At 44.6% G+C, this 22513-nt stretch overlaps 1 protein-coding gene across 4 annotated transcripts in view; it reads right to left on the minus strand.

The window, feature by feature from the left end:
- The window catches only part of NEMP1 (nuclear envelope integral membrane protein 1), a 198669-nt gene that overhangs the window by 26649 nt on the left and 149507 nt on the right, over positions 1-22513 (minus strand). For all 4 annotated transcript variants that reach the window (XM_077483566.1, XM_077483563.1, XM_077483564.1 and 1 more), the window contains 6 exons: positions 21564-21780; positions 19337-19409; positions 18015-18108; positions 15794-15908; positions 2330-2555; positions 79-252 (listed from right to left, as the gene is read on the minus strand). In XM_077483566.1, coding sequence (XP_077339692.1) covers positions 79-252; positions 2330-2555; positions 15794-15908; positions 18015-18108; positions 19337-19409; positions 21564-21759 — 878 coding nt within the window. In that variant the 5' untranslated portion in view covers positions 21760-21780. The remainder of the gene's footprint in view (positions 1-78; positions 253-2329; positions 2556-15793; positions 15909-18014; positions 18109-19336; positions 19410-21563; positions 21781-22513) is intronic.

Raw genomic sequence — 22513 nt, forward strand, 5'->3', positions numbered from 1 at the left:
ACTAGGTGCCACTTTCAACTGAACCACATAAAACATTCACAAATGGAGAAATGGCATTAAAGAAAGCAAGAGAATTACCTCTTTGGTGACTGGATACGTGACACGATCCTCCACGATTGAGAATCTGGACTAGAGCAGTAATCCCGCAACTCTTCTAATGCTTTCCTCGTCTCTAGCTCTCCTTGCTTCCGGTATTCTTCCTCTGTCAGAAAGCGCGGTGGGCTGGGTTTCGCTCCGAATTTAGACACCTTTCTGGAATGTCAAAAGCAACTTTATTTCTGCAAATTGTACAATTGTTCAAAGTTATACCATGTAAAAAAGGCGATAACCAGCGTGTGCTACACATTTAACAGTTGCCTATAAAATATATAAAATGTAATGAAGCGCCACCTGCAGGCTCATATCTGACAAATTATGTATATTATTATGCAGAGAGAAGAAATACCAGCAGCCTTTGTTGCAGGTACTCCTATACATACAGTGCCTTGCAAAAGTATTCACCACTCCTTGGCATTTTTCATGTTTTGTTGCTTCACAAGCTGGAACTAACATGGATTGTTTGAGGATTTGCATCATTTAATTTACAGAACATGACCACAACTTTGAAGATTTTTTTTATTGTGAAGCAAACAAGACAAAGTAACAGAAAAGTCAATGTGCATAACTATTAACCACCCTAAAGTCAATACTTTGTAGAACCACCTTTGGCGGCCACCACAGCTCCAAGTTGCTTTGGATAAAGTCTCTATGAGCGTTCCACATCTTACAACTGGGATTTTATGCCCATTCCTCCTTGCAAAACTTGCAGTTCCTGTGCAGGCTGAGATTCCAGAAATGGTTTGCGGATCTTTCCCCAAATGATAGGTTGGACTTGTCTTTTTTCAACCTCACATACTATGCAACTATATATGAATAGACTGCCATGCCTGCATAAATGCAACCTGCAGAGCTGCTTCAATGTGAAACCCTTAAAGCGGGAGTCCGCCGGGACTCCGCGTTTTTTTTTTTTTTTTTTAAAAGCCAGCAGCTACAAATACTGCAGCTGCTGACTTTTAAAATAGTGACACTTACCTGTCCAGCACGCCCGCGATGTCGGCACCCGAAGCCGATCGCTAGGTCGTCTGTCGGGTCCTGCCGCCGCCATCTTGGGTATGGGAATCAGGAAATGGAGCCTTTCGGTTTCATTTCCTGGTTCCCTACTGCGCATGCGCGAATTGCGCTGCGCAATAAGGACGCTCCCGCTGCCTCTGGGAGCTGTGTGTTTCCCAGCAGGCAGCGGGGCACTTGCGGGAAGGGGCGGGCACTTGCGGAAAGGGGCGTAAGTTACGCCCCTTTCCGCAGAGAGCTGTCCCGGAAGTGGGTGCAGTTACCTGGATTATCCAGGTAACTGCACCCCCCTCCCCCCTGAAAGGTGCCGATTGTGGCACCGGAGGGGGGGAGGGTTCCGATGAGCGGCAGGTCCATTTTAGGGTGGACCTCCGCTTTAATGCTTAGTTAGTGGCTTTAAAGCATACATTTTTTTTTCACCGTAATGCATTTTTAGGAGATAAGACAGACAGTGAGGAGGTGACAGAATGCCTGCTCCCTGCCTGTCAAATGCCTGCTGAAAAGTGATCCACCACAGTTTGCTCTTCAGAAGGCTATGTGTAAACAAGCCTAAGGCCCCATACACACCATTAGATTTTCTGCAGATCTTTGTCTTCAGATTTACCAAAACCATGAGGTGAAACCTTAAGCGTTTCAATTTGTATGCAGTCAGGCAGGCCCTTGCACTACATGGAAGGTGTGTATGGCTAAACTGCTTTTAAGACCCCAATCAGATATAGTCACATTCATTAGGGGAGCAGGTGGCAGGGAAAGGGGGACTCTGGGGCATCATGGTGTAATCCTTACAAACAAAACTAAAGTTCTTCGGGCCCCGCTTCTTCAGTAGAGAGCGGGGGCAGAAATGGGACCATTTAAATAAAAGGTCTGGCCTACCCTGGTGGATTGATACAGAAAACATTCTCAACGCCTCTTCTATATCAATCCACCAGGGTAGGCCGGAACTTTAATTGTTGGGAACCATAGTACATAGGATTACTCCATCTGCACCTGAAAATCACTACATGGCTCCTCTGCCTCGGATCCCTGCTGAACAAATTGGGCCTGGGGAAAATGTATTAATTGCTGCAGTCTGCAAGATTACTCCACAGTGCCCAAAGTAAAGGGTCCCCTCTCTGACCCCCAAGCCCCCTGCTGAATTGGAGGGCTGACTACCTCCTGGTCCCACTAAACACTTTAGAATCAATATCCTATTTGATCTACAAGGGAAGGTTAAGAAACAAACCTGTAAAGATTGTATGCCCAGTGCACAGGGTACTCGATCTGTTTCGTGCAAAATGCAATCGCCATCATAGACAGAGCTACATGGCGCACTTGGACACCGATATACATTAACAGCAAACCAACCAATTGCAGGGTCCAATTCAGCAGATCGATACTTCGCTTGTTTTCTAGTGGCCCATATCTATAACAGACACCAAAGCTGACTAAACCCACAATGCAGAGATAGCCTAAAAAAAAAAAAAAAAAAAAAAAAAAAAAAAAAATTGAGGGATCGATAATATTAGAAAATTATATATATATATATATATATATATATATATATATATATATATATATATATATATATATATAGATACAAATGTTAAACAGAGTTGCAGTTCAGTGAGTAAAATAAGTATTTGATCTGCTACCAACCAACGATAATTCTGGCTCCCACAGACTGGCTACATATGTAATCATGTGGTACACAAAATTAGTCTTGTCAATTTAAGAAGGTGCTCCTAACGACAACTCATTGTGTATAAAAGACACCTTTCCCCAGAATCTTTCTTCCATTCAAACCTCACCATCATGAGCAAGACCAGGTAGCTGCCAAGGGACGTCAGGGACAAGATTGTAGACCTGCAGAAGGCTGGAACGAGCTACGAGACAGTCAGCAAGACAAATGCAATAAATACAAAATAACCATCAATTGCCCTCGGTCTGAAGCTCCATGCAGGATTTTACTTCATGGGGCAAGGATGGGTGCTTTGCAATTAACTCGACTCGCTGTGTTTGGAGGAAGAAAGATGCTATGACCCCAAGAACACCTTCCCTACAGTCAAGCATGGAGGTGGAAGTATTATGCTTTGGGGCAGTTTCTCTAAAAAGGTAGGAGGTAGACTTTGCCACATTGAGGGGCCAATGGACAGGGCCATGTATTGTAAAATCTTGGATGAGAACCTTCTTCCCTCAGCCATAATACTGAAGATGGGTCGTAGATGGGTTTTCCAGCATGACAATATGAAAAATTTTGGACCCCCATGAAGATATTTAAGACCTGAAGATCAAAAATGAGGGGGGGGGGTGCCCCCTTTTTGGCTTAGGAACTTTTAACAGGTTAGAGTAAAACCTCCAGAAACTTTCTGCCACAGGCACTGCAGCAATTTCCCTGAGGTTCACATGACCCACCAGGGTTGCATGAAGATCTGCAAATCAGTGCAGAGACCCAGGCAGGATGGAAGTAATTGGAGAGGGACCTGGGAGTGAAACTACAGCTTGTATACCTGGAAACCCACTCCCACAGCCAAGCATCTGAGATGTACATACTTGAGGACATCTGCCAAAAGGCATTGTTTCTTGAAGGGCATGTAAAGAAAGGACTGTTGGGTCTTCCTCATGCTTACCCACAGGAAACTCAGCTAGTGTTTGATAGATTAAGTTTGTGGCCAAGACAGGTTGCAGCACAGAGCAGTCCTTAAGTATATGCATTCTCCACTAGGATGGTGGACACTCCATTTTAGCCAAATCCTCCTTAAATGGGTAAAGGACTGATTGACACTTGGAAGGTACAGAGAACTTGTCAGGATTTTTCCAGCCTTCGTAATAGAATAAAAAGAATAGTAGGTGCATTTGAAAGGCCTTGGCTGTCTTTCACCTAGACTACAGTCAGTGCTGGTGGAGGCTGTGTCTCTTCTGAGTTTTGAAGTGAGAGTAGTCTGAGAATGGCACTCCAAAAGTGAGTCTTAGAAAAAAAAAAAAAAAAAAAAAAAAAAAAAAAAAAAAAAAAAAAAATCGGATCTTGTAAGAGGACCACCTAAGCAGCAATGTAGCAGGAATCTTGTTTGAGGAAAAAGTAGGTAGCAAAAAAAAAAAAAAAACCCCTTTAGACTTACCGTTAACGGTATTTCTATGAGTCTTTCAGGACAGCACCTGGAGAGAGAGTGTAGCTCCACCCTTTCCCAGGAAACACTGCAGTCAGTTTTCTTTATAGACCGGACACTTCCACCAAGGCCTCAGTTGTTTTACAGTACCTCCCAGCCATGCTGAAATTAGATAAGCAGAACATAGCAATAACACCACATTTTATAATACTTTAGGGCAGGTCATCGGTGCTGTCCTGAAAGACTCGTAGAAATACAGTTACCGGTAAGTCTAAGGTTTTCTCACCTCGTCTTTCAGGACAGCACCTGGAGATAAGAGTACATACTCTAGGGTGGGACCACCACCACCTGTAGGACTTTTCTACCAAGGGACTGCTCTGATGCAGAGAGCAAGTCCAATCTGTAATGGCGGGTGAAAGTGGAGAAGCTTGTCCACGTAGCCGCCCTGCAAATCCGTCCCGGAGAAGCCCCTGCCCGTTCTGCCCAGGATGTTGCTACTGCCCTGGCTGAATGGGCCCTTTACTCCTGCGGGAGGATCTACCCCTGAAGTTTTGTAGGCTACACAGATGGCCATTCGCAGCCACCTACTTATGGTGTTTTTGGAAGCCCTGTATCCCTTTCGTGGGTGAGAATAGTATAAACAGTGAATATGATTTTCTAAATTTACTTGTGATCTTTAGATAGTGTAGTATGCTAGGCTAGCTCTGGTCAGTGCCTAAAGAAATCCAATAAGGGGGGTCCTGGGATAATTGTCTCTCCAGGAACACCGAGAGGGCGGCTACTTGCACCTTTTGGGTGCTAAATCGCCAACCCTTTTTTCATACCTTTGTGTAGGAACTCTAACACTGAAACAACTTCCTTTGGTGAGAAAACTTTACTTACGCACCAGGAGCTAAAACATTTCCATGTCTTAAAATAAATTGATCTAGTGACCTTCTTTCGGCTGTCTAGTATTGTTGAAACTAACTTATTAAACATACTTTTATTTCTTAGGATCTGCTCCTCAGTAACCAGGCAGCTTAACTTAGGTGCCCGATATTGGGATGTTGAAGGGGCCCCTGAGTTAGAAGGTCTTTCTGTAAAGGAAGACACCAATGGGGTCCCACCGCCACTTTTGTATAGTTGAAAAAGCATGTCCTTTTGGGCCAAAATGGGGCTACTAGTATCATGGTCGTGGATTCCCTCTGCAGCTTTTTTAGCACTAATGGAATCATTTGGAAGGAGGGAAAGGCGTAGCACAAGTGGAAGGTCCATGGTTGCGCCAGCACGTCTAGTCCTTCTGCTTGGTCTCATCTGTTTAGGGAGAAGTAAGTCTCTACCTTCGTATTGGAGTGGGATGCGAACAGGTCTATTTGGGGAGTACCCCATTTTCTGTTATCTTCTGAAATACCTCGGTATTCAGACTCCACTCTGATTCCAATAGCCTTTCCCTGCTTAGGAAATCTGCCATCTGGTTTAGATCTCCCTTTAGGTGTACTGCCGTTAGGGATGCAAGGTAGGATTCTGCCCAGGACATAAATCGGAAGGACTGAGGTAAGCAACACTTTGCTCCTTGTGCCCCCGTCTTGTTACATAGGCCACTGTTGTGGCATTGTCTGACAACACCTGAATGTGGTGACCCAGAACTTGGTCTCTGAAAGCCCATAGTCCCAGGAGAATGGCCCTCAGCTCCCTCCAGTTGGAGGATCTCCTGGCCTCCCTGAGCCATCTGCCCATCCAGATGGGCACCCCAACCCCAGAAGCTTGCATCCGTTGTCGGCCTTTGTTCTATGGGAAAAGTCCAAAGTAGACCTCTGTCCAAATTTGACCGATTCCACCACCATAGTTTCCTCTGAACTTGAGGGGGGGATCCTGATGAATTTCTTTATAGGTTCTCAGTAGGACCAATTCTTGAGAATTGTCTGCTGGAGGTCCCATGCATGGGAACGTGCCCATTATGCTGCTGGAATAGAGGGCGTGAGGAGGCCTAGAACTGACATGGCTGCCCCGATTGAGATTGGCAGATTTGTCGGAGTCCCTTTTACTGCCTTTTGTACCTTTTCCTCTGGGAAAAAAAAATCTTTCCCGAATGGAACTGATGGTATACCCCAGAAATTGTATTGTCTGGGACAGGATCATATTTTATTTTTATTTGTTGATGATTCATCCAAGATTCTCCAGATGTGACCTTGTCACTTCCAGATCTTTCTCCAGTAGCTCCCTTGTTCTGGCAAATAGCAAGAGGTAGTCCAGGTATGGAACTATGGATATCCCCCTTGATCTGAGGGGTACCAGGGCCTCTGCTATAATTTTTGTAAATATCCTTGGTGAGGATGACAGGCGAAAAGGGAGGGCTCTGAATTGTAGATGTGTGATCTACTCTCCCATCTTTACCCCTAATCTGAGGTATTTCTGTGATGTCGGTGCTATGGGTACATGCAGGTACACATCCCTCAGGTCTATTAAGGCCAAAAAACAGCCTGGGGTCAAACGTTTTTTTACTGAAAAAAAATAAAATAAAAAATAGTGTCCACCATGAACCTTTTGTATCCGATTGATTTGTTCAGAATTTTCAGGTTTAGAATTAAACTAAACTTCCCCCGATGGCTTCCTTACTAGGAAGATGTGAGAATAGCACCCCTTCCTTTCCTCTCTGGGGGGGGGGGGGGGGGGGGGGGGACGGACGGATACAATCACCCTCTGCTGGATGAGCTCCTGTAGTAGGGCTGACATCCCTAGAGATTTTTCTATGTCCCGGGGAGCCTGTGTTACATAGAAGCGACTTGGAGGGTATTGGGAAAACTCCAGTCTGTAGCCCTCTGCAATTATTTTGACGACGAATGAACTGGAGGTCGCTGTCTTCAACTGTGGAAAAAGGTCTGTAGCCTTCCTCCCACTGCCGGGTTAACAGTCACTGGTTAAATTGCAGTTTGGCCAGGAGATCGGAATACTCCTCCTGACTTCCCCCTTGCTCTTTGGGACCTCCAGGGTCTTTTATATCCGGTCTCCTTTTCCACGTCCTGTTGAAAAGAATGAAAATCTTTCTTGGACTGTGGCATAACCTTTTTTATTGGAAATGCCTTTTTGTCTGCCATTCTGTCGAACACAGCTTCCAAGTCAGGCCCAAAAACGAAGTACCCTTCAAAAGGTAACCCACATAATTTAGCTTTTGAAGCCGTATGCCCTGCCCATGTCTTGAGCCATAAGGCTCTGTGGGCTGAGTTCACCAGGGCCGCAGACCTTGCTGACATTTTAATAGATTCAGGCAGAGGCATCTGCCATGTACCCTACGGTTTTCTGCAGCACAGGCAGTGTGTCTAACAGGTCCTTGCGAGATGTGCCTGCTTCAATGTGCGTTTTTAATTGCTCAAGCCAATGTTCCAGATTCCTAGCCATCACAGTTGATGCCATTGCTGGTTTTAAATTGGCTAGAGTAGAATCCCATGCCTTTTTAATAGGGAGTCTGCTCTTTTGTCTATGGGGTCTTTTCATGACTCCCATGTCCTTGAAGGCCAAGTCCGTGTTCCTGGACACCTGTGAAAAAGCCGCATCAAGCTTTGGCTTCTTATTCCAGACCTGGACTGGGAATACCCGGCGTTTTACTTCCCCCGTGCCCCGATACATCCTATCATGCAAGGACAGTTGAGCCTTGTCCTCCTTGATGCTTAAGGTTGTATGTATGGTCTTTAACAGATCATCTACATCTTCCAAAGACAGTCTATAGCAAGAAGAAACTTCTCTCTTCTTCCTCCTCTTCCTCAGAACCTGGGGAAGCACCTTTCTCCTCATCCTCTGAATCACTGTCGCCTCTCGGTGCAGAGACACATGGACGAGAACAAGATGGTGAATTGTCACCACTGTTTGACTGTGCCGCCGGATGTTTATCCAAGAAAGAACGTAATGATTCAAATGTATCCGCTAGCTCTTTCCGGAAGGAACTTAATAGTTCTTCTGATTGGGTAGCAGGTGTAGCGGGGGAGGTTTCTTCCCTAACTAGGTCTGCTATAGATGTCTTGCATAACGCTTTAGCCCATGACTCTCTAAGCTTATTTTTGCAAGACAGGTATTTCCTCTTAGGGGGGAGGGGAGGAAAAAAAACTGGAGTTAGTACTTACCGGTAACTCCTTTTCCGGTGGTCTTCCAGGACAGCCCTTGAGAGATGGAGCTCCTCCCATCGACACAGGAAACACATTGCCACAGTTCAAAAGGCGGTCCCTCAGGTCCCTGGTCAGTCATTCACCAAGAACCGAAGGATGGAACTGAAAAACAAACCATAACAGGTAATAACATTAGTACATCACTATAATCAAATAAAGGGTGGGATCATGCTGTCCTGGAAGACCACCGGAAAAGGAGTTACCGGTAAGTACTAACTCCAGTTTTCCCCAAGTGTTCTTCCAGGACAGCCCTTGAGAGGATCCCCAAGTACTTACCAGATTAGGGGGGACCACGGCCTGGAGGACTTTCCTCCCAAAGGCCTGATCCTGACTAGACATTAGGTCCAGTCGGTAATGCCTTGTAAAGGTGGAAAAGCTTGACCATGTGGCTGCGTTACATACCTGCTCCGGGGTGGCACCAGCTCTTTCTGCCCAGGATGCAGACAACGCTCTTGTTGAGTGAGCTTTAACACCCTCAGGAGGAGCTCTATTCAAGGCCTTATACCCCTCTGCTATAGCTAGCCTAATCCATCTAGCTATGGTTACTTTTTAAGCTTTTTGCCCCCTACGCTGCCCGGAAAAAAGGACAAAAAGGGAGTCAGATTCTGAAAGGATTTGTTACTTTTAGATATTCTAGAATACACCTCCTCACATCCAATAAATGAAAATGTTCTTCTTTCTCATTTGCTGCATTTTGACAAAATGAGGGGAGGACAATATCTTGGGATCTATGGAAGCTAGATGCTACCTTTGGTAAGAACCCAGGGTCTGTCTTTAGAATGACTGTCTTCTAGGATCTGTAGAAATGGTTCCCTGATGGAAAGGGCTTGGATTTCACTGACCCTACGGGCTGAAGTGATTGCCACCAGGAGTACTGTCTTAAATGTAATAAGCCTTAGGGAGGCCTCTGAGATAGGCTCAAAGGGTGACTCCAAGAAAGCTTTTAGTACAACTGCTAAATCCCAGGATGGGACTTTGCTGACTCTGACCGGCTTACGTCTAGCGACTGCCTTACAGAACCTAGCGACAAAAGGATTTTCCTGTAAGCGTTCATCTAGGTACACACTTAAGGCAGCTATCTGTACCTTAATAGTACTTAGGGTTAATCCTTTGTTTAGACCTTCCTGTAAAAACTGTAGAATATTAGCCGTATTTATGTCACGGCTATTCAGCCAGCTATTACATTTTTTCCAGACTTTTTTGTAAATAGCCCCCATGACTGGTTAGCGACTCTGTAGTAAGGTCGCAATTACCTCATCTGTCAGGCCCTTACTCCTTAAGATTTCCTCCTCAGTAACCACGCTGAAAGATTCAGTGTGGCCACCTGTGGATGATAAAGAGGTCCCTGCGACAGGAGGTCCTGTCTGCAGGGAAGCCTTAGAGGCGGACAGTGTCAATTGTAGCAACGTTGTGAACCATGGTCTCCTGGGCCAGAATGGTGCCACTAGAATCAAACAGGTTTTTTCCGTGAGGAATCTTGCTAGGACCCTCGGAATGAGATGAAGAGGGGGAAATGCATACGCCAGACTGAAAGTCCATGGAGTTTGCAAGGCATCTACAGCCAGGGGCTGATCTCCTGGGTTTAGCGAGCAAAAATTGGGAACCTTTGCATTCTCTTTGCTCGCAAAAAGGTCTACTTCTGGTTTTCCCCAGTGAGTTGTTATGAGATTGAATGCCTCTGGGTGTAAGGACCATTCTTGGTTCAAAACTTTTTGTCGATTCAAGAAGTCCGCCGTGCTGTTCAGCTCCCCTTTCAGGTGAACTGCAGAAATGGATTCCAGATTGGCTTCTGCCCACTGAAAAATGCGTCTGGCTACCAACATCAAACGAGGACTTCTGGTACCTCCTTGTTTATGTATGCTACAGCCGTCATATTGTCTGAACGGACTTGTAGATGGTGACCCTGTATTGTGGGGTGAAAGGCTAAAATAGCTCTCAGGATCGCTGTTAGCTCCTTCCAATTGGAAGAGAAACATTTCTCTTCCGGGGTCCACTTGTCCTGGACCCAGCTTGAGCCGAGGTGGGCTCCCCAGCCCCAGCTGCTCGCATCCGTTGTCCGTGTTTAAGTGATAGGAAGGACCCAATGAACCCCTTTGTTTAGGTTCTCCCTGTCCTTCCACCACCAGAGGGAGCGTTTTATCTTTGAGGGGATCGATACCTCCTCCTCCAGATCTCTGCCCTTTAATTGTTCCAACAGAAATCCCTGAAGGTCTCTTTGGTGGAACCTGGCCCATTGTACGGCTGGAATGGCTGCCGTCATAAGACCTAAGACCGACATTATTTCCCTCACTGTACATTTGGGGCTGCATTGAAGAAAAGATGTTCTCTGCCACAGATTCAAAATCTTTTCTTCCGGCAGTATAATATTCTGATCTACAGACTTGATCCAGTAACCCAAATACAGGATCTCCTGTGTTGGGGTTATCTTGGATTTCTCCTGACTGACAATCCACCCTAATCGACTCAGGCTGAGTTGAGTCAACTCCAGATCCTGAGAAAGACGACTCTCCGAGTGTGCTGTTAGGAGCAGGTCGTCTAGATAGGGAATAATTGAGACTGATTGAAGCCTCAGTGGAACTAGAGCCTTTCCGAGAACCTTGGTAAAGATTCTTGGGGAAGATGAAAGGCCGAAGGGGAGCGCTCTGCACTGAAAGTGGTAAACTTTTGTGTCTATCTGCACTGCCATCCGAAGGAATTTCTGGCATTCCTCCCTTATTGGAATATGCAGATAAGCATCCCTTAAATCCAGGGTGATTCTTTATGGAATAAATGGACTCCATCCGAAATCTCTTGTAACGGATGGAGCGATTCAGTGGTCGGAGGTTCATAATTAGTCTGAACCTCCCTGATGGCTTTTTTACCACGAAAATGTGCGAGTAAAAACCGTCTCCTTGTTCCTGAATAGGGACTGGTGTCAATACCTCTTGATCCACCATTTCCCCTATCAGTAAAGGTAAGGCCCTGGCCTTTTCTGAGTGACTTGGAAGTTTTGTCACCAAAAACTTTGAGGGAGGGCTGCTGTGGAATTCCAGCGCGTGACCCCTTTTTATTATATTTAAGACAAACTCGTTCGAGGTTGTCTCTTCCCATTGTGGTAGAAATTTGCTTAATCTTCCTCCCACAGGAACCCTGACGTCACTGGGGTTTGGGGTCCTGATTGGGGCGGCTAAACAGTATGCCCCCTTTCCCTTTATGTCCCGACCAATGTTTTTTGGGGGTTGAACTCTTCTCTGATTTAGAGGGTTCCTTAAAAAAGGGACAAAAAAATTCTTTGAAATTTTTTATTTTTTGCGGGAAAGGTTTTCTTTTTATCCGCCGTCCTTTCTAAGGCGGAATCTAACTCAGGCCCGAAGACTAAGTCTCCTGTAAAAGGGACGCTGCACAGGCGGGTTTTAGATGCCGTGCCTCCCCCCCCCCCCCCCAAGTTTTCATCCATACTGACCTCCTTGCTGCCACTGAAAGTGCTGCTGACTAGAGTCCGTGGAGGCGTCAGAGATGAAACTAGTGGCCTTAAAAAGCATAGGGAAGGATTTCAGAAGCTCCCCCCTAGGAGTGCCTGCTTTTAGATGTTCCTGCAGTTGCGACAACTAAAACTCCAGGTTTCTAGCTACACAAGAAGTGGCTAGAGCTGGTTTTAAGCCTGCCACAGAGGCATCCCAGGCCCTCTTTAAGACAATGTCTGTTCTCCTGTCCATTGGATCTTTCAGATGGCCCATATCCTCAAAAGGCCAGATCAGCCTGCTTTGAAACTTTGGACAGAGGGGCGTCTAGTTTAGGATTTTTATTCCAGACCGCCTCTGGGCTCTCATCAAAGGGGAACCTTCTCAAGGGATTTAGGAAAGAAAACCTTTTTATCTGGTTCAGACCACTCCTTAAGGACAAGGTCAGAAAGCACCTTATGTATAGGGAAAACCCTTGCTTTCTTTTTCCCCAGAGCCTCATACATCTTATGTCTGGATAACTGAGTTTCTTCCTCCTCAATTTCCAGCGTATCATAGATAGCACCCATTAGCTCATCTACTTCCTGAAGAGACAATCTATACTTTGAGGCTTTAGATGTTGCTTGATCCTCTTCCTGATCAGAGTCTGTGTCAGAGGAATCAGGGCTAATCAACGTGGGGCTAGGCTCCCTGACCATACGGGGCTCCCCTGAGCTGGGTGTTGTAAGGCATGGTGAGGAGGAGATTGCAGTTTTATTAGTGGAGGCAGCTGATCCTACGTCAGTGATTAACTCCCGGAGGGACTTAAAGGTCGACGCCATTTCCTCTTTAAAGGAGCCCAGAAATTTTGCTAAGGGGGAATCTGCCTCAGATTTAAGCAAGCTTGCAATGCATTGCTTGCATAGGGCTTTGTTAGAGCCAGAGGACAACCTATTCCCACAATTAGGGCACTTTTTGCGGCCTGCCTTGTCTTCCTTTGGTAGCTCTTTAGCCTGAAAATAAGAAGACAAAGAATTTTTTAGTGTCAGCTCCATGTCCCTCCTTAGAATCACCACCAACTGCATACATCCTTAACTGTGAGTTAACCACCACCGTGGGGCACTACAGAACCCAGCCTACAAACACCACCACTCCTTAAACCACCAGAGTATTAGCATGCCCAGCAGCCTACCTGGGATTGGCTGGTGCCTGCCTCCGCCGGAGTGTCCTGGGGAATAGCCTCCATGGTCCCCCTCTGCCGCTCCGGATCCCACCGCTAGTCCGGTATTGCTGGACGCTGGTCGGGACTGCACAGGCACAGCGCTGGCTCTCCCTCTCCTCCTTGTACCCTAGAGACCCGGAAGTCTCGGCACACAGTGATGACGCGGTTCCGCCGGAAATGACGCTCGGCGTCTCCGACCCCACCGCAACAAGGAGCAGAGATGGAAGGTTCCACTCACCGCTCCTGGGGGAAACCGGTGTCATTCTGCCCCTGGCCACCTCGGCACTGGAAGGAGGAGGGTAACGGGTCTGCTCCGATTCAGCTGGACGGTACCCAAGCCACAAAAAATAGGTATGGACCTTACTGCAGCCAAAAAACAGGACCCGGTCCCTTATGGCTTACAGGTTCTCAGGCAGCCCCTGAGAGGGGCCTCCAGGTTCCTGGCAACATGTTCCTCCGACGGAGGAAACACAAATGACTGACCAGGGACCGCCTTTTGAACTGTGGCAATGTGTTTCCTGTGTCGATGGTAGGAGCTCCATCTCTCAAGGGCTGTCCTGGAAGAACACTTGGGAAATTTGATCTTTTCCCTGACTTTAGCCTGAAATAAACCAACACAAACCCCCATTAAATCATCACTTAATTAAAATGATTAACAGCATTACCGAAGAGAAAAACAATCAGCTGCCAAGGAAAAAAGGGCTAACCCTTCAGCCCCCATGCTTGTTGCTGCAGCTTAACCTCAGTGACTTTTCCCCATAAGCCTCCTATAAGCATATAATACACACTCACCTTAGAACATTTTAAAACCAAGGAAGAGTGGCGTAGGCTCCATTGCCTCCCCCAGGGGGAACAAGGGAGGGAGAAAAGACCCTTAGATAAGTTACAGGGCCCGCTGCCCCTGCTTACCTGAGTCTGGCTGGTGTTAGTGGCTCCTGCCACCGCCGTCTGTTCCTCCATAGTGCCGAGGCTGTAGCGGCGCCCGGCTGCTTTTATTTTGAATTTCCTGGTCCTTTCGCCGCTGCGAGGACCGGAAATCGAACACCAACTTGAGGCTGCCTCCTCCCCCTGCGTTCCAGCGGCCGGAACCGGAAGCCGCGTCGCTGGAAGTCCCACCCCCGGCCGGAGTGACGCACTCACCACCTGGGATCTGGAAGCAGCATGGAGGCCGATACACAGAGAAGGCGCTGCCTACACCGCTGTGCAGCACGCCATCCTCTACCAGCCCCCAGCTCCAGTCTGATGAGAGCGGAAACCCCTGCCGCCTGATCCTCGCCGGATATGAAGGGGAGCAGGCACCGAGAATCCCCCACATGTAAAAGGGAAGATGCTGGGCTGGCCTGAAGACACAAACAAAAAAAAGACAACAGGTATGTCCCATACTGTCTCCACCTGGAGAGAGCGTAGCACACCCCTGGTTCCCTGCAGCACGTCCACCATGGTCGGAGGAAACACTACAACTGAGGCCATGGTGGAAGTGTCCGGTCTAAGGAAAACTGACTGCAGTGTTTCCTGGGAAAGTGGGTGGAGCTACACTCTCTCTCCAGGTGCTGTCCTGAAAGATGAGGTGAGAAAATTTGATGTTTCCTAGCAGAGCAAAGTGCAGACATCCATTCTCTACACAGGTTACTAGCAAATAAAATGAGACAAGCTGGGAGCAGCAGGGATCACCTGCACTGTCCGATAAGGTTTTTACTTGCCAATGTCCAATCCTGCCTGCATAATTAAAAGTTCAAGACTTCCTTTGTCTCTCAATAGACAAGAGAAATATTCTAACTCAAGAGTTTAGTTACACTACTTTGTAAGTTACTACTAGTTTAAGCCCTGTACAAGCTGCCATTAGGAGCCTGCACTAGGCTTCCATTTATTGCTACTGGCAGTCAAGATAGTAGTTTGGGGAACAGGTATTTAAAATGAAAAGCTAGAAGTAGGCATGTGAAACTACTCTCCGTTTAAAGACCATTAAAGTGGTTGTAAACCTCAGACATGAAATATGAGCAAAGCACACCCTTCTATATATATGTATTTCTGCCTTCTGAAAGCTTTTCTCAACACAAGAGATAAAAAAAAAAAAAAAAAAAAAAAGTGATTGGGAGGTGGGGAGGAGAGTTCCAACATACATCCTGTGGCGCATGTCCCTTCCCTCCACTCAGGGCGCTCCTTACTAAGATCTGCACTGTGAGACTTCCCTGCCCCCCTTAAATGTTGTAAAAATATCAATGGGTCTACATCAACGAACCACTTAAAGACCACCCACTGCATATATACTGCGGCAGGCCAGCTCTATTGCACAAAACTACGTACCTGTATGTCGTTTCATGCAATAGTGTGGGCAGACATGCGCCCGCTGCACGGGAGGAGGAGCCACCTGCAATCGCCATACAGAGAGGCAGAATGGGACAGCATGGAGATCTGCTGTTCCTAATGATCAGGAACAGCAATCTCTGTTGCTCATGTTAGCATTTCCCACACACAGTATGAAAACACCAACAGGGAACACATTTAACCCTTTGATCGCCCCTGATAACCCCTTCCCTGCCAGTGTCATTTATATATCAGTGCATTTTTTTTTTTTTTTTTTTTTTTAGGACTGATCACTATTGGTGTGTCACTGGTCCCCAAAGAGTGTCAGCTAGGGTCATATTTGTCTGCTGCAATGTCATAGTCCTGCTAAAAATTACAGATCACCGCCATTACTAGTAAAAAAATAAAAATAAAAATCCTTCTGGGGCTGAAGTGGTTAAGACAAAAGTACAATCAATGGATATTATAAGCACAAGGATAATAAAGCAATGACCATGTTCATCACATAAAGCTCTTACGTACCCAATAGATACTGCCAATATTCTGTGCAGATTCCCTGAAAATTTTTAACCACCAACTGGATAATGTAAAGAGAAAATGACCAACCACCAACCAGTAACATGTAGAATGAACTTTTCTGAAAAGAGAAACAAAACGCAAATTAAACTTGTGTTGGCCACCTTTCAACTTAATCAAGGCAGAACTACAAAAATGTGCTGTATTATATACAACATGGTTTTTAGTAATCTGCAAGGTATTATGGATGTTCCAGAAGATTCTACAGCTAGGCACCAATCAATTTACAATGGTTCTTCTGTAAATACAGTTTGGGACTTTATATTTTATTATTTAGGCCCCACAGGCTGGTTACAGGTCCCACTAGAGCTGCGCAATTAATCGTAAAAAAAAAAATAATATCTTGAATCTTGGACCTAAGGCTTACCTGTAGGTCCAAGAAATATCTCCTAAACCTACACTGTATAGGAGACATTTACAAAAAGACAGGCACCGCTGTCTACGGCGCACGTGCCCTAGACAACGGCGCGCAGGCGCACGACTGCCATTAGCAGTACGCCGCTGCTAACCGCGATATGCCGTTATTGGCGGCTCCCGTGTGCATGCGTGGGAGTGACGTCATCGCTGCTCCAGCGCTGCGAGTGGCCGGAGCAGCGATACCTGGATGCTCCGGACTACAGCGGTGACATTGCTGGCTCCTGTGTCAGCTAAGTGACAAACAATGGGCTACTATGCGATGCATAGTAGCCCATTATGCTTTACCTTTGTAGGGAGACAAAGTCGTCTAAATCTTTCTTTAACCCCCCTAGCGGTAATCCCGAGTCTGGCTCGGGGTAGGAATATACTGATAGGAGCGGTAACCCCGAGCCAGACTCGGGATGGCTTTGCTCGATGCAGGGGAGGACACAGGGAGAGTTACTCACCTTGTCCCCTGGATCCAGCGATGTCCGCCGCGCTGTGTGATCGAGCCGTCCTGCGCTCGATTCACAGTGCCGAATGCAGTCGAGCTCCGTTCCCTGCGGCGTTACGGCGCACGGGAGCGGAGAACGGCGGCAAATTCAAAAAAGTAAAAACACACAAAACACACACAGTACTGTAATCTTACAGATTACAGTGCTGTATTAAAAAATACACACCCCCTTTGTCCCTAGTGGTCTGTGCAGTGCCCTGCATGCACTTTTATATTATAAATACTGTTTTTTACTGCCTGGAATTTGGAGATTGTCCATAGCAACCAAAAAGTGTCAATTTTTCAGTGTTTTTGGATTTGATTACATTATTGAATAATTTTTATTATTCTTTATTATATTATAAACTTTATCATACCCGGGATGTCTGCTAGACTCTGGTTTGAACAGATTTAAGAGCGTTATTCCTAAGAATTACAGGACTACAAAATAAAAGCCAGATTTCCGTGCAAAATAATTGTACCGCTTTCAGCACCTAATTCCAGACTGAATCATACCGCCAGGGAGGTTAAGTTAAAATCATTTTTTTGCTAGAAAAAATATAAATATAAATATAAATATATATATATATATATATATATATATATATATATATATATATATATATATATATATATATATATATATATATATATATATATATATATATATCAAATTTTAGCAGAGACCCTAGGGAATAAAATGGCAATTGCTGCAATATTTTATGTCACACTGTATTTGCCCAGCAGTCTTTCAAATGCAATTCTTTGGGGAAAAAAAATACACTTCAATAAATAAATAAAAAACCCAGTAAAGTTAAACACAATTTTTTTGTTTTAATGTGAAAGATGTTACGCTGCGAGAATCGTGATCTATCTTCTAAGCAAAAAAAATAAAAAAATCGTGATTCTCATTTTAGCCTGAATCGTGCAGCTCTAGGTCCCACTACAACCATTTAAATACTACTACTGATCATTATTAAATGCATCAATTATTGTGGTAATTTCTACCAATCATCATACAGCATTCACAGCAAAAAAAAAAAAAAAAAACACACACACACACACACACACACACACACACACACACACACACACACACACACACGACATGTCTGAAACAGACTATAAATGTGAATAATGCAGGTAACATTATAGAAAACAACACTAGGTAAACATTACTACCACCAGCTATCCCATGACCCGGCTTTATAGTCCCATCAACTATCCTAAGAGATAGCAACTATAGTGTGAAAAGGAGACAAAACCTACAGCCCTTACCTTAGGCAGCAACTTGGAGAGCATGAACACAAGAATAAGCATTGAGGCCACCATACCCACACTTACTCCTGTACTGTAGTAAAAGATCTGACTTCTGTAATTAGGAGAAACAACCAAAAATTCTAAGACAGGTGAAAGATTAGGATTTCATGTAAAATTAGAAAATATACACACACACACACACACACACGTGTGTGTATTTGCAATCGATTGTAAAACTAAGCAGCAACAAGAAAATTGGTAATTGATGCCTTTGGTTATGCCAAAAAAACAAGAATAGATGGCTGGCTCCCCTGATGCAATATATGTAAATTGCATTTCAGATTTGTTTGTAATTCTAAAGAGGATTGTACATTACCAATGCAAAAATGTGTGACCAGTTTAATTTGGTCAAAAAATAAAATATATTATTGTCATGGCAACAGCACCACAGATGACACACATATACAACTAAAACTACAACGCAATATAAAGCTATACTAGAAAATAGACTACTTTTTCGGATCTCTTTCAGAAAATGCTAGCTGAGCCGCTGTCCAATAGTGAGGGGTATGGAGTTGCTTGTTCCAAGTCAGTGAAGGTACTGGATCCAGAGACAGCAAGGCAGCTAACATTTTCAGAAGAACGTCTGTCTGCAACTCCAGCTTCCATATTCTACTATTTAAGACTTTCCTTTACTCTAAAGCAAAACATTAACTTATATCTGAAGCCAATTAAAATGTTACATTTTCTAGAAGTTATTCCAAAAAATCCCAAAACCTTGGGCTTAATTTATGAAAATTTCAGTCTGAACTCCCCAACCTTTATTCTTGTTTGTGAGAATGTCCAACATACATGTGGAACATGGTAAGCCAAAATATGACCGCAGATCAAGCCAGAATTTGCATACACAAGTATTGGGTGGCTATTCCAGTGCAGTGCCACCGCATGGACAAGGAAAAATGCCTCGTCACCTATGTGCCTGGTTCACAGCACTGTAGTGGTGTGCAGGCAGTGTGCTGAGGAAAAAGTACTGTATGAAAATGAACTGCTTATGACATCTCAAAGTACAGGAAACAAACCGTGTGCTCCACCAAGCTCAGCATCACTTTGCTGAGCCAAGCTGGACCACACTGCACATCAGCTACTGCAATGGAGTGGCTGCTGTGAACAAGCCCTTAATGTTTTGGGACGGTCAGGCACAAAACTGCAGGTTTATACAGACATCTATGGGACTGAATTCAATCTGTAGTACCATTAAAATAAAAAATAAAAAAGGACATACATACATACATACATTAAAAAAAAAAAAACTAAACAAATAAAACCCTTCCATAACCTACCTACTAAGTGTATCTCCGTAGAAAAACAATAGAAGACCAAAAAGGAAAACCAGGAAAAGCTTGGGGTCAAACCCTGGAAAGAAATATTAAAAACATTATAAACACATATACACACACACAATGAAAATTCTGTACTTCTTTACTAAAAGAGAAGTGGAAGTTCTCCAAAATAAAAGCTGCATCTGTCCTCTGCTGCTTCCAAGACCGAGAACTGAGCTATCAAATACCTTTGATCATTCGGTTCTTAGTCTTCAGGAGCAGGAAGCCGGTTACTGCAAGTCACTGGCTCTCTTCTCTGGCACTCCAGTAAAAGCTGAGGTGCAATCTCTCCCCCCCCCCCCCCCCCCCCCCCCCCAGCACTAACTGGAGTGCCGGTCTGTGGAGGAGGAAGGAGTGGCTGTAAAGTCAGCAGGATCTTTCCAGAGCCTGGATGGGGCTGCATGTCATCAGCCTTTAGCCTGCTGTCGGCTGAAAATTAGTCACAGGAGGGCAGAATACACTGCCCTCCTGTAAACTATTGGAGACATAGGGCCAAAAAATCTACGACCATACTTCTTTAAATCAGGATGAGCACCTAAAGGGGAAAGTATGAATTGTCTGCACATTACTGACTACTTGCTTATTAGTGACATTCTAGTCGTTATTGAGATGATCAACATCAGAGTGGACCTAACCAATCAGTGGGGAGGGGGCGGGTGAGTTTGGGCTATACACTACATCAGGGTTGACAAATTTGCTTGGAATCTAAGAGCCAGCTAAAAAAGTTAGGAGCCAGGTCTGTGACGGCGATCTGGACCTGTCCCTGGCCCGACATGGAGATGAGTGAGGGGAAGATAGCGCGGCCCCCCACCTGTCTCCAAGTCATTGCCCATAGCTCTTAGAGGGACATTTTATTTTTTTCAAATGACAAATTTTTTTTAAATTGCATTTTAGTGTAAATATGAAATGCGAGGTCTCTGACCCCCCAGATCTCATATTTAAGAGGACCTGTCATGCTTTTTTCTATTACAAGGGATGTTTACATTCCTTGTAATAGGAATAAAAGTGACACTTTTTTTTTTTTAAACGCGCCCTGTCCCACCAAGCTTGCGTGCAGAAACGAACGCATATGAAAGCGGTGTTCAAACCACACATGTGAGGTATCGCTGCGATCGGTAGAGCGAGAGCAATAATTCTAGCCCTAGACCTCTAACTTAAAATGTGCAACCTGTAGAATTTTTTTAAACGTCGCCTATGGAGATTTTAAAGGGTAAAAGTTTGTCGCCATTCCATGAGCGGGTGCAATTTTGAAGCATATGTGCCAGAGGTGGTAGTACCGGCGCTCACCTACTATTGATTACACCTACTGCAGGCTCACCTGCTATTAATTTACATTTTGTTTTTATGTGAAAAAAATATATAAAAGGTGTAACTGAAAAGTGCCTACGTGACAATATCTCTCAAAAAAATGTCTCACATAAAATGATATACAAAAGTGAAAAGAAACCAATATTATATGAGAAACATCAAGTGGATATTCTACATATATACATCCCTAGCCATATGCATAGAAATTTTTTTTGTGAAAAGACCTACTTCATATATAAACGTTAAATTCACTTATTGCGATTTATCAAAAGTGCAAAGATGCTAAAGTGCTAAACATGCAAAAAAGTGCCTTATTAATGACAAAAGCTACTGCAAAAAAGTGCTGCGTGCTACTTAAAGTGCCATAGTATATAAATTTTCTGTCTTTGTGCGATTATAAAGTCGCTAAGATTATAGCATGCATTTTTTGTTGATATGACAGTCCAACACAATATCAACAAAAAAAAAAAAACACACACACACACACACACACATAATGTTTAGGGGTTCTAAGTAAAGGGAAGGAGATGGCAGGCGAAGCTCCATTAGCATTGCTGGTTGTCATTCCAAGGGCCACCACAAGAGGGTGCCAGATTCCAGAAGGAACCATAGGATGGCAGAAGGCCTCAAAGCCGGGGGCTCAATTACCGGCCACCGGCGGCGCGGCCCGACTCGATCACGCCGGGGGGGTCCACGTAGACAGGATACCCCCAGCTGTGCTGCCCCAGGCGCCAGGTCGCTAATTCTAGTCGCAAATGCGACCTGGCACCCGGGTTTTGTCAAGCCCTGCACTACATACATGTATATGACCTTGTACTGTAGATGTACATGCTACCTGCAAAATTTCTCAAGCATGACAAGCATTTTTAAAAGGATTTACCTCTCAAAATCACTACAGTATAACGAGTGTCTGCCTCATTTACATGCACTTTAATGCAGGTTTTATTGCTGTGGAGATCCACATTAATGTAGGTGTCATTCAATTTTTCCTTCAAAAAAGAGAACAGGCTGCCCACGCTGAAGGTTTCCGTTTCCAAAAGCTGCTCCTCACTATCAACTTGCGTCACTCGAATCATTTTGGTACTGTTCACCCTTATCTGTAAATGAAATAAATTTAGGCTAAAATCATCTTGAAAAACAATCACATATATTCACCATCATTTATGTGTAAACCCTTACCTTGAAAAAAACAAACTACCAAGTTTAAAATGGGGGGGGGGGGGGGAAATAAAAGAAGAAAAGCAAAACACATTTATGTATATGGATAAACATTATAAATACCTTTTTTTATTTATACATGTACAAGGGATCACTAGGGATGGGCGAACGGTTCGGCCGAGCATAAGTTTGGGTGTTCTGCAGAACACCGAACAATATGTGATGTTTGGGGCAAATTTGAAACCCGCCAGAACACCATTAAAGTCTATGGGACGTTAACATTAAAAATCAAAACATGTTCATTTTAACCACTTGCTTACTGGGCACTTAAACCCCCCTCAGTCCCAGACCAATTTTCAGCTTTCAGCGCTGATGCACTTTGAGTGACAATTACGCGGTCATACAACACTGTACCCAAATGAAATTTTTATCATTTTTTTCCCACAAATAGAGCTTTCTTTTGGTGGTATTTAGTTACAGCTCGGAGTTTTATTTTTTGCTAAACAAACAAAAAAAGATGCAAAAAAAAAATAAAAAAAAAAAAATCATGTTTTAATAGTTTGTTATAAAATTTTGCAAACGGGTCATTTTTCTCCTTCATTGAAGTGCGCTGATTAGGCGGCACTGATGGGCTGCATTGGTGGGCACTGATGGGCTGCATTGGTGGGCACT

This window comes from Lithobates pipiens, unplaced genomic scaffold, assembly GCF_037356315.1.
Source record: "Lithobates pipiens isolate NorthernLeopardFrog02 unplaced genomic scaffold, aLitPip1_a1.2 Scaffold_16, whole genome shotgun sequence".
Taxonomy (NCBI): domain Eukaryota; kingdom Metazoa; phylum Chordata; class Amphibia; order Anura; family Ranidae; genus Lithobates; species Lithobates pipiens.